Here is a 12,197-nt window from a genome sequence, read left to right as displayed (position 1 = left end):
TATACTTTTACAAGTAAGGTAAGGTTAAGGTAATATTTCAAATGACACTATGGTCATTTTCAATATTTTACTTCAGAGCCACATGTCCATTAAAAAACAGAGCCGCATATGGCTCTTGAGTTGCAGGTTGCCAACCCCTGCATTAGATAAATCTTTTCTTAAAGACTCCTTTCAAAGGGTCGAAAAGCAAAGATAATGCCTCGATGACTAAGGAGTCTGCCCTGTGCCACAGTCCTTTCAGTAGCCTCATATGCATGTGAAATTGGGGCAGTGAAAAACGAAGATAGAAGTACCGATATTCAAACTGTGGTTTTGGCGAAGAAAATTCGATCCACTGTGGACTGCCTAAAGAATGAAGAGATCCGTCTAAGAAGGAAGACTATCAGAAGCAAGGAGAGTGAGGCTCTGATCCATTACTCAGAACGTCTTTTCAGGACAGACCAATCGGAGAAGGGCAATGGCTTGGAAAAGCAAAACTAACTCACTCCTCACTCACTGCCATCGAGTCAATGCCGACGCATTGCAACCCACTGTGGGTTTCATGACATGGTTATTGTTACGGGAATCGAAAATCAGCCTTTCTCCCACTGAAGGTGGTTTTACATGTGGATCACAGCCCAACATGTAGCACATTATGTCACCAGGGGCATCAAAAGTGAAAGAAACCCCCGTGCCATAGATTGCCATGTCAGCCTCAAACCCAGGGTCATGAAGATGGGGCAGGGTCAGACAAGTTTTCATCTTATAGACATAAGGTCCCTAAGAGTAGAAACTTTCTCTGTAGCAACTAACATAACAAGCCGTCTCAGATTGTTTTAATTTAGAGTGAGGCTTGGCTTATGGCCAGAATATCAGCACCACCCCCGACCCTGAGGTGACAGAAGCGATGGCATCTGCAATACAGAATCGCTGCACCAGGCTAAGGTAACCTTGGGGAAGAGAGTCTCCCCCATGGTCCACCTTGGAGGATCTGCATCAGCACCCTAATGAAGATAGACGCTCCCTGGCCTCTTGACCAGCACATCTGGACACACCGCACAAAGGCCGCGGGCTACTTACCTCTTCAAAAGCGTCACAGCCAGTCACCAAAATGTTAGGCCGGAAATGCTCCACTTTTGCTTTCTTCTCCAACCTGGTGTTCAGATCCGCCAAGGAGGCTTCTGAGAAGATCAAAACTGGGCTGCAGTCCGGGTAGGCTACCTGTCCCAAGAACACAGCACGGTCAGGCCTCACTGCCCCGTGAGATTTCTTAGACCAACTCCAAGGCTAAGTACAGCCCAGAAGCAAAACCCCTTGAGTGCTGGAGAATGGCTTTTAGAAAGAGAGGTGATGCTGTGGGCTTGGGACTAGCCCTGTGAGTGCTGGAACACAGGTCCTGCCAGCTGAGCCTCCCAGGGAGGGACACTCCTCATTCATTTCCATAATTAGAAATACTGGGCAGGGCTGGCCAAAGATGCCTCCCAGGCTGCCTCTTTCTTGACCCCCAGGCCAGTTTGCTACACTGATGCCCTCCCACCTACTTATCCACCAAGGGAAGGGTCTGCGCCCTTAGATCCACTGTTTCTGTGGTTGGATGCTTTCAACTCTATTCTGACTCACATCAACAACCCCACGTCATAGAGCCAAATTGCCCAGTGGGGTTTCCTAAGCTATAACCTTTATGGCAACATATCACCAGACCTTTCTCCCTCCTTCCCCCTCCCCAAGCCACTGGTGAGTTCGAACTGCCTACCTTTAGGTGAGCTGCCTGAGTGCTTAATCATTGTACAGCCAGTCAACTCCCCTCTGGTAATGATTACTTTCAACAACACCTATTCACTCAACACGTATTTATAGAGCACCTGCCATATGTCTGGCATAGGGGGGAAATAGCAGTGAACTAAAGGAACACAAAACCTCTGCCCTTGAACTTCAAGTAGACAAAAACCAAGTTTTCTTCCCTTTGTCTCCTGTCCTTCTTCCTGCCTCCAGTACCCACTGCGGGCTCCATGCACTGCACACATTCAACCCAGCAAACTGAGGAATCCCACCTTTCCTGAGAGAGTGGCTACAGGAGACCCAGGTGACGGTGAGAACCAAGGACTACTTTCCACTACCCAGGCCTGAAGACAGATGCCAGCCTGGAAACTGACACAAAGTCGCAGAGCTTTTGGTACTCACCTACCACCTATTTCTGAATTCTATCTACACAGGATAAACATAAAGCAATCATAAATATTTTTAAAAACCCTACTCTCAAGTGTTTATATTGTTTAGGGGTCCTGGGAAGAAACTCCCTAAGGAACTGGCAGTATTTATGCCTTATCTCTGCAGAATCAAGGTGATGATGTTTAGGCTTAGATCTCAGAGAGGTGCGTATCATTCAGGACAAGATGCATTTCTAGCACCTGAAATAGCCACACCAACTGTAAAAGAAGGGCCTGGAGATATCCTTGCTTTGTAATTTCGAGGTAACTCGATCCAATCTCAGATGAATGTTTCACTTGCCTCCCACACTGGTTTCCTTCTGAGATCCCTGTGTATCTGTCTGCTCAGTCAGAAACCAGGGAGCTCCCTTTGGCTTCTCTCTCCACAAATGTCCCCCAATCTATCCTGATGCAATCCATTCTGAAATCCTTGTTTGAATGAGGATTATTGGCAAGGTTTGATTTGTTGAAGTTAAAACCTCGAGACCGCACTCCTGAAATAGCTCTCTTTCATTGCCATTCCTGGTAGCTATGCCCAGTTACCACTCATCCCGCCATCCCAATGGGTTCCCAAGACAGATCATGCCAGTCGAGAAAAGAGCCAGAGAGGGAGAGGGTGCTTGTAGAAAGGAAAAGAGCCGTTTTTCTTCAGCTCACCTCATAATTCTGAATGGAAGGGAAGATTTTTTCTGAGGTTCTCCCCTTCATCTTTGTTTCAAACTGAACCAGCCTATACGGTTCTGTTTTCAAGAAGTTGCTGAACCACTGGGCTGCCTCATCGCCACAGTCTCTGCCCTGAATGTCAAGACCGAACACCCTGCAAGGGGAACAGGAAAATACCAGGGTTATGAACACCAGCACACTGAGCGTTTGGATTAAGATGGAACAAATGTACTATACGTAGGGCTTGAGTGCCCTAGAAAGCTAGTACGTGGTCCTTAGACAGAAGCCAGGCAGGACCAAAAGGGAGGAGAGCCAGAGCAAAAGTGCTGTACAAATATGCTCCTCCAGTTCAGCCTTGTGTGGAGATAATGGTAAAAACAAAGATTCTGACAACGGCCAATAGGTGGAGACAACCAAAGTGCTCATCAACTGTCGACTAGAGAAATAGAACGTGGTGTACACAGAGACTGGAGTATTTGCTCAGCAACCTTAAGAGAAATAAAGTGCTTCTGGCTAGACACAGAAAGTATTCTCTTCAGTGAACAAAGTCAGTCACAAAAGGCATAACTCGTTTGAGTTTTCTTTAAATCAAGCCACACATTCACTGCAATTCCAATAAAAATCCCAGAAGGATTTTACATGAAAACTTGACAAGCTGATTCCAATAGTTTTAGAAGAATAAATCCCAAGACTACTCAATATACTCTTAAAATCATATTTATAAGATCAAATGCTACAGGGGGCTTCAACAGTTTGTGGGAAAGTCTATTATCTTTTAATTCCGTTTTCTCACTGTTTAAAGTCACCTCGTGCTGTACTACTTCTCAGTCACTGCCTTGTTGTTGTTAGGTGTCACCGAGTCAAGTATGACTCAGAGCAGTCCCATCCGACGGAGCACACAGTCGGTAATCAACACGGAAGCGTGTCACCAAGTCTCTCCTAGAAGGCTCAGATCACCAGCCTTTCAGTGTCCCCCCCGCCCCCCAGTGCTTAACCAGTGCACCATCAGGGCTCCTTTGATTACACTCGTGAAGAATAACATGATGGGGATCTTGTCCTACTAGATATAAAGATGTAACTTTAGAGAAAGTATGGCAGTACAGTAGAGTGCAGTGCAGCAGTGATAAAACAGACCAGGGCTATTGTAATGAGCAATTCAACGAAGAACTTTATGATCGACTCAAAGAGGAATTGATCATTAAAATAGTACAACTTTAACACTCTTTTGTTCCAGTTATAGTCACGACTAGAACAGTAGTTACATCTTTAACAAGCACATACCCTATGATTTGGCCCTGGAGAATCAGGACCAGACTCTTGGGCAGAGGGGTAAAGTGGGCAGGCACCAAGGCCTATTCGCATAACCTCATCACATAGACATGTTCTACATCCTGCTTTGGTGAGTAGCAACAGGTATGAAAAACTGCCGAGCGGCCATTTAAAATGCAACTATTGGTCTCTCCTTATCCAGAGCAGAGAGAAATGATGAACATTGAGAGGCCTCCTATGGAGACATTTAGTCCAGTGGACTAATGAACCACAAAAGCATCAGCCTCCACACCTTGAGATCAGAACTAGGTGGTGCCCAGCTATCGACAGTACCTGCTCCTAGATGCAGAGAATGAAAATTGTGGAACAAAATTCAGAATCATAGAAGAGACCAGGCTTACTGGTCACATACAGACTGGTGAATCCCCCAAGATGATGGTCCTTAGCCATCCTTGAGAGCTGGAAATGAGCTAAACCCAATGGCTCAATTTTCAGCCAAACCACAAACACGGCTATAAGGGAACAACACATGAAGCTGGTGTGCTCTGCACATCTTAGACTAGTCAATCACTGAAGAGAACAAAGGCATCATTTCCCCAAGGACAACGTTCAGAAGGATTAGGGGGAAAGGAGGGATGGAGACAGAAAACACAGAAGGAAGTGGGATAACTGATGGTACATTGTGGAAGAAAGGAGTGCCTGGCTTGTGCCTGGTGTCTTGAAATTGTAGTGGGAAAACTCTGGATCTGTAGCCAGCTTGTGAGAAGGGGACTGTGGGGACTCCCAAGCCTCTGAGGTCTTGGGCAGACTTGCTCATCCATGCCTTTTCCCTTGTGACAGAGATCTTGGTGGCAAGGGTCAAAGGAAGGAAAAAGCGTTGCATGGACAGCTGGTTTCCCAAGAGACAGGGAAAAGTGGAGACTTTGATTTATCTTGATTTGCTTCTTAATCACCCACTTAGTCTGACCACTGACTCAATACCAAACCCATACTAAACTCTCTTAACTTGACCAGTGTCACCTTCTACTCTACAAACTGTAGCATGACAGAATGCAGGGAAGCGCCTACAGGAAAAGCAGGTCTACTGCAGTCCATGGATATCCCCAAGTACAACACCTGCAGTCTTGAATTGAGTTCGAGGAAGGAAGCTTGGTGGCCAACACCAGCTGGTCCATGCCTGGGGCCTTAAGGATTAGACAGTTGTTCTCGTAGGTGATGGAGACGAGCACGAGGCGAGGCTCCTGTCGGGCAGTGACCATATGTCCATCTTCCTTAACCACCAGCCAAAACCTAGAGACAAAACAAGAGCACACTCGGAAAACATCCTCTCAAGAGCTCCTTCTAATTTCTATGCCATCAAAACCCGCAATCCCCTCCAACTGGAGACCCAGCCATTTTTTCTAAACAATTATCCAGCTCTAGCCAATTTTATTATTTATGTATGTATGTGTGTTTATTTATTTATTTATTTGGTCTGAAAGTTGATGCCTTCAAAATGAGCTTGTTTGACAGAAACAACAAATGTTGGAAAGTGCCCAGTTATGAAAACCCAGAAGACAGAGCTGGTATGGGGACCTGACCTCTCTGCTTCAGTGACCATGTGGCTTATTTGAGGGTTTTACTTTGGACAGAACTCCTCCATATCTATTAAACACTGTGAGTCCTTAGGAGCAGAAATGAAACGTCTTCCAGCTCCTCTCATTGTGGAACAAGATGAGCTTGGCCAGGACTACTGGCCTAAGTGAAATGGAGCGGTAGACAAAGGTCTTGTGATGTTCCTGATCCCAAGAGGAACCAAATCAGCTTGTACTCTATTTAACTTGCTGTGGCCTGTAGATCTGACATCAAAACCCTCCCTAAGCAGTCCTTTCCTCTTGATGCACAGGGTTATAAGTTCAATTGTGCTCCCCAATATGTGTCCTTCAGTCCTAATCAGTAATGCCTGTGAATGTGACCCTATTTGGAAACAAAATCTTTGCAGATGTGAAGTTAAGATGAGGTCATACTGATGTAGCATGGGTTCTATTACAGTACAACTGGTGTCTTGTCAGATGAGAAGACACACAGTTGGTAGTAATTTGCTTAGTCTATCCCAGGAAACTGGTTTTCACAAACTGGGTGACTTAAAAACAACAAAAATGTATTCACTCGCTGTCCTGGGGGTCAGAAGTTCAAAATCAAGATGTAAGCAGGGTCATGCTCCCTCTGAAGGCTCTAGAGCAGGGTCACTGTCAGTTAGAATCAACTAGATGGCAGTGGTTTGGTTTTGTTACCTCTTTTTCCACGAGCCTGAGCCCCATTCCTTACTTCCAGTGCCATCCTTGGGTAGAGTCTGGAAGATGCTAATCTGGTCAATTCCACAAATGCCTGCTCCCTTGATTTCCAACTGACCCATCTTCAGACAAGACAACCTCTGAGGTCTGCCCAGGACCAGACACACAGCCAAACAGGAGAGAAACTCTTGTTTGCATATCATCTTGATAGTCAGCCCTTCCCTAGTCTGAGTCTTCTGGTTTTCCATACATTCCCCAACATTAGCTCTGTCTTTGGGCTCACAGTAACCACCCTTTGCTCCAACCTATCGTACAGCCACATGCAAGTTCACAGTGGGAAGTGGTGGATAAAGGGTTTGTGCCGGTAAGGGAGACCGAAGACCAAGCAAATGGCAACTGGAGGAGAGTTGCACACTGTGGCAGGACAAAGGTGAATGACACCAAGTCAAAGGCAATGATTATTTCCCCTCGCGCACACAAATGCTATCCAGTGAATTAATGATTAGCTCAGTTCCCCTGATCGGAAAGACAGGGTAAACCTGGAGGTTTTGTTTTGTTGTTGCTGCTTGTTTTGTGCAAAGACGGTTATCACAACCTAGTCATCAATGTTAAACACCAGCATCTTTTTTTGTTGTTGTTTGTTTGTTTTTTAAGTCACTTTATTAGGGGGTCTTACAGATCTTATAACACTCCATCAATTGTATCAAGCATATTTGTACATATGTTGCATTCATCATTTCCAAAACATTTTCTACTTGAGCCCTTGGTATAAGCTCCTCTTTTTTCCCCTCCTGCCTCCACCCTCCCACCTTTTTGAATCCTTGATTAAAGTATTATTACTTTATATCTTAAGTTGCCCATTGTCTCCCTTCACCCACAATTCTGTCATTTGCTGCCTTTAAGGGGGGGGCTATATATCCAATCTTGTGATGGGTTACCCTCTTTCTCCCCCTCCTGCCTCCCTGACCATCCCCTTACCCTCATGATATCACTACTCCCACTTCTGTTCCTGAGGCATATATCTTTCCTGAATTCCATGTGTCCAGAGATCTTTTTTAAAATTATTTTTTAAATCATTTTATTAGGGACTCAAACTCCTCCCATCACAATCCATACATACATCAATGTTAAACACCAGCATCTTGATTTTACAAGTAAAACACGAGTATGGGCTGTCAGTTTGGTGCAGGAGTCCAGAGTTCAGGTTTCTCAAAAACAGCTCTGAGTGGCCTACCAGCAGCAATGGCGACGAGCAGTGCAAGGCAGGGCCAAGGTTTCATTTTAAAGTGACAAATGGCCTGGGGAGCAGGAGTCTGAGTCTAAGTGGGGAGAACACGCATGGGACCCCGCTTAAGACACTAAATTGGACAGGAAATGGTGTATCGCATCATAAATGAAAAATGTCATTTCCCAGAGATAGCCGTCTGTGCACTGGGAATAAAGGACCGGATTAACTAGGATGGAGATAGACAAAGGATACAGTCACCAACAGCTGCTAAGGAGAACAGGCTTTGGCACGGCCAGGGTGGGCAGCCAATGACAGCATTGTGCTGGGTGGACTTTAAACAGCCTCAAAGCACAGGGTGTTCAGCCAAGCATTGACAAATACGTGATGAGCTGACAAACCACCTCCAGAAAGTTAAAGCACGGAGCACTGACAGAAAAGGATCCCAGTTTCTTAAGAGGAGTTCCAAAAAGATTCAGAAGTGCACCGTATCAAAGAGGCCTTTTACAGCATTGGACCCAAACTGTTAGCATGTGACCATTAACTTAAAGGTAGGTGGTTCAAACCCACTCAATGGCACTGTGGAACAAAGGCTTGGGGAGCTGACTGCATAAAGATGAAAAACCAAACAAAGCCCTGCTATCTAGTCAGTTCCACTCCTGGTGACCCCATTCATTTGTTTACAGCCAGAAAACCAGAGGATGTCCGGTTCCACGCTGCAGCGCACGGCTTGCCATGAGCTGGAATCAACTCCATGGCAAAGGTTTGATTTCAGAAGGTTTTTAGTTGCTTTGTTTTTGCTTTCTTGGGTTGAGCTGGATTCATTTAGTAGGGTTCTTTAGAGTAGTTCAGTTGAATTCTGAATGTCAGTGATCCTTGGACAAATAAGGTAGGCCTGGTGACATCGTGGTTATGAGCTCGGGTGCATTCTGCGAGGTTGGCAGTTCAAAACCACTCGGCTGGAGCCAGACTGGACTTTCTACTCCCATAAAGAGCTCCAGAAACTCACAGGGTCAGTTCTACCCTGTCCTATAGGGTCACTTCTGAGTCGGCTTTACCTTGATGGCAGTTCGTTTGGTTTGGGGCTTTGATAGATAAACTGGGGGTGAGTTGGGTCTCAGAAATCATCAGGTTCAACCTCTTCATTTTCCAAATGAGAAAAATGAGACTCAAAGAGGTTGAAGGGAATGATTTTGTCCACAGTCTCCTGGTCCTCACTGCAAACCTCACACTTCTGTATCCTATGCTGGAATCACAGAAAGAGCTGAAATGATGTACTAACACAGACTTGAGTTCAAATCCCTCCAACACATATGGATTTGTGATCTTGTGTTCAATGCCTAATCTCTCAGTATCCTGTCTGATACCATTGCTTTATTTGGAAAATGATTTGATAAGTAGGTAGACAATTAGACTGTGATGAAGCTTAATTAAGGTGATTTACAGGAAACTGTTTGAAACCTCTGGGTGATGCCACTGGCTTCCCTGCTCAGCTGCCAACAGAAAAGTGGCAGGTTTGAGTCTACCCAGAGAGACCTCGGGAAGTCCTGGGGACCCACAGCTGCAAAAGAGCAGTCTTGAACACCGCATGGCTTGTGTCTAGCTCAAGTCACGAGTTGGACTGGACTCAGCAGCACATCAGGGTATGACAGCCCGTCGCTCAGTTGTCTGCTGTCGCTCAAAACCAAACCTTCGGCCATCTTGAGGACTCCACCTCCTGCAAGTTGTCCTGGCGGCAGACAGGCTGATCTTTCTCCCCTGGAGCAGCTGATGGATTGGAACTGCTGTCACCCATCTTGGTATTAGCAACTCAACGTGAACCCACTGCGTCCCTCACTCCTATCGAGTTTCTTCCACCTCATAGCAACCCTGGAGGACCGAGGAGCACTGCCCCTTTGGGTTGCCAAGATCAGAGTATTGTGAAAAACAAGGCTCACTAAGGTCAAGGTCCTTGGGAGTAGGAGTGGTGATGGGGTAGTTTCTGCATTGCCCCCTCTTCTAATTCTTTCTAAGAGTAAAGAATTTCCCCTGACTGTTTCCAACTGCTGACCTTGCAGTTAGTTAGCAGTCCATCTTATAAGTCACTGTCACCAGGGCTGCTACTGCACCACAAAGGCTGCGTATTAAGCGCTAAATCAATGTTAATTTCATTGCCTTTCTTGCCTCTTCAATTCTCACCCCACTTCACCCCTTCCTTCCAAACAAAGAAAAGCAGATTAAGTTCTGTTCCCTTTAGGGTGCCCACGGATGCAGGAAAGCACAGGCAAAGCATGGATCCCTCTTCTCGTGAAAGCAATGGCCACAGCAAAGCAGGGACAAAAAGATATGGGAAAGCAGCAAGTGAGAAAGTCAGACAATCAGAGGAACCCCAGACAAGGGCTGCAAATGCGCGCCTGTGGAGCAGCCTCAAACTTCCAGGCGAGAATGGAAATAACAGGAACACAAGCCCATTTTTTCTGGGCAAGTGCCTATGAGAATTTGCTGCACCCTACTTTTTTTGGAGGTGTCCAGCCCTGCCTCGCCTGGAGTCTTTTCAACATCAAGGCTAACCCTAATCCTACTCCTTCACACTTACAGACTTTCTTAACACCCTGTTCTTTTTCGGAATGATCCCGGATAATGCCCTTTAATTGTAGCACCAGAATCACCTGGGGAGCTTTACACAGGCTGCAGAGGCCGGCTCCACCCCCACTGACTCTGACTCAGTAGGTCTGGGATGAAAGCCTCCTGAAACTACATATTCTTTGAAAACTTCCCAGGATTAGAAATCGGGGGGGGGGGGGGGGCGTGGGGGAGGGAGGGGGTATGGAAAAGCTATGAGTTGCATGGTCTGCCTATATAACACGTCCCTAAGATGGTTCAACATTGGTTTCCAGTGCGCTGGAGGGCTGCCATCTCCAGAAAGCAGGGCTTACTGTAAGGACGGTGGAGTCCACCTCGGGGTGCTCACTGCCCTCTGCTAGAAGGTTTCTTGAATGATCAGCTTCCCGGTTTCCCTTCCACAGACACAAGACCAGAGTTAAACCACACCTCAGTTATAGAAGAAGGCATCTTCTTAAAGCACCAAAGAAGGGGGCCCAGATCTTCCTCGATTGCACTTTCTAGCAGTTAGGCTCCTCCGCTGTCAGCAAAGCCTTTCTAATTCTGGCCAGAGAGTCCGTCCACCGTTGGGATGAGAGAAGCAGCAGAGAATAAAATCTCCATGTCCCAGGATCTATGCTTCACCCCAAGGGCTGAGCTTGAGGACCACGCTATGACTGGAGGAAGGAAATAGGCATCTGTAAAGGCAAGGAGGCTGGCCAGAGCAGTTACCTCCTACTCAAGAGTTCCCTGCTCCCAGGCCCCCAGTCCCAGAAGAACACTTCCCTCCTGACAGTGGGGCAGGCCTCCCACGCAAGGGCCCCAGGATCAGGGTATTGAGAAAAACAAGGCTCACTAAGGCCAAGGTCCTTGGGGTGGGAGTGGGGATGGGGTAGTTTCTGCATTGCCCCCCTCCAGCCACTACCGTCACTGGTTCTTTAATTGTTCTATCTCTGCGCCACAACAAGAAAGAATCAGAAACTTTAGGGTTCTCAAGAATCTTGGACACTAGGGAGTGGGGAGAGGGAGGGGGAGCGTGGAGGGAGGGGAAAATGAGGAGGTGATGCCAGAGGCTTAAGTAGAGAGAAAATGCTTTGAGCAGGATGAAGGCAATGAATGTGCACATGTGCTTTACACAATTGATGTATGCATGGATTGTGATAAGAGTTGTACGAACCCCTAATAAAATGATTTTTTTTAAGAGTTTTGTGCACAACTAGGTCCCACCCACCTCCTTGTACAGATGATTGACTTCTCTCACCCAGCAAAGGGCAAGAACTTGCCTGAGGGCAGCTTGAAATTTGAACTAGGCCAAAACTTGAGCTCCCAGCTTAAAGGATCAAAGGTTCCAAAGTTCAGACCAGACAGCGCAGGTCCGATACCAGCCGAAAGCCCCACCACCGGCCACGCATAGCCGCCGGACCCCCACGTACCTGTCCCGCAGGTGGCCGCTGCGCAGGCCCATGGCCGTGCACTCGGCCGTATCCACCAGCACCCCCTTGCACGACTTCACCGGGTAGATCCACAGCTGCGACACGGTGCCCACCTGCTGCAGCCGCCGGCGCCGCCTGGGTCGCGCGCGGCGCCAGGCCACGGCCCCCAGCGCCACGGCGGCCAGTCCCAGCGCGGCGACCCCGAGCCAGCCGGGCCGGGCCTGCGCAGGGAGGCGCGGCGCGGAGAGGCCCAGGCGGGTCAGCGCCGACGAGCCGGCTGCGCCCATGGCCTGGGCTGCGGGACTGGGGACAAAGCAGTGACTGGCGCCTGGAGGACGCTTTAAGGCTAAGCGGAAGGGAGGAGCCACAGGCTTGCTGAGCAACCAGCCACCCTTTCAGCGCCTTGGTGGTGGCACTGGTTACAAGCAAACTGGAAATGCCTAAAAGCAGTAGTACTAAGGGCAGCAAAACAAAACGCCCAACGCACTGTCATCGAGTGGACGCCATAGACCAAGCAGAGTAGAATTGCCCCTGAGTTTCTGAGACTGTAACTCTTGACGGGAGTAGA

At 47.5% G+C, this 12,197-nt stretch overlaps 1 protein-coding gene across 1 annotated transcript in view; it reads right to left on the bottom strand.

Annotated features, from left to right (window-relative positions):
* MTARC2 (mitochondrial amidoxime reducing component 2) overlaps positions 1–11,962 on the bottom strand; it is a 30,839-nt gene extending 18,877 nt beyond the window's left edge. Inside the window, exons 1-4 of the mRNA XM_075530472.1 lie at positions 11,630–11,962; positions 5,235–5,408; positions 2,844–3,003; positions 1,060–1,200 (exon numbers count right to left, since the gene is read on the bottom strand). Of these exons, the coding sequence (XP_075386587.1) occupies positions 1,060–1,200; positions 2,844–3,003; positions 5,235–5,408; positions 11,630–11,916 (762 nt within the window). The 5' untranslated portion in view covers positions 11,917–11,962. The remainder of the gene's footprint in view (positions 1–1,059; positions 1,201–2,843; positions 3,004–5,234; positions 5,409–11,629) is intronic.
* Positions 11,963–12,197: the final 235 nt, after the last annotated feature.

The sequence above is a fragment of the Tenrec ecaudatus genome, chromosome 1 (assembly GCF_050624435.1).
Source record: "Tenrec ecaudatus isolate mTenEca1 chromosome 1, mTenEca1.hap1, whole genome shotgun sequence".
Classification (NCBI taxonomy): domain Eukaryota; kingdom Metazoa; phylum Chordata; class Mammalia; order Afrosoricida; family Tenrecidae; genus Tenrec; species Tenrec ecaudatus.
This window is presented reverse-complemented; position numbering and strand designations above follow the sequence as displayed.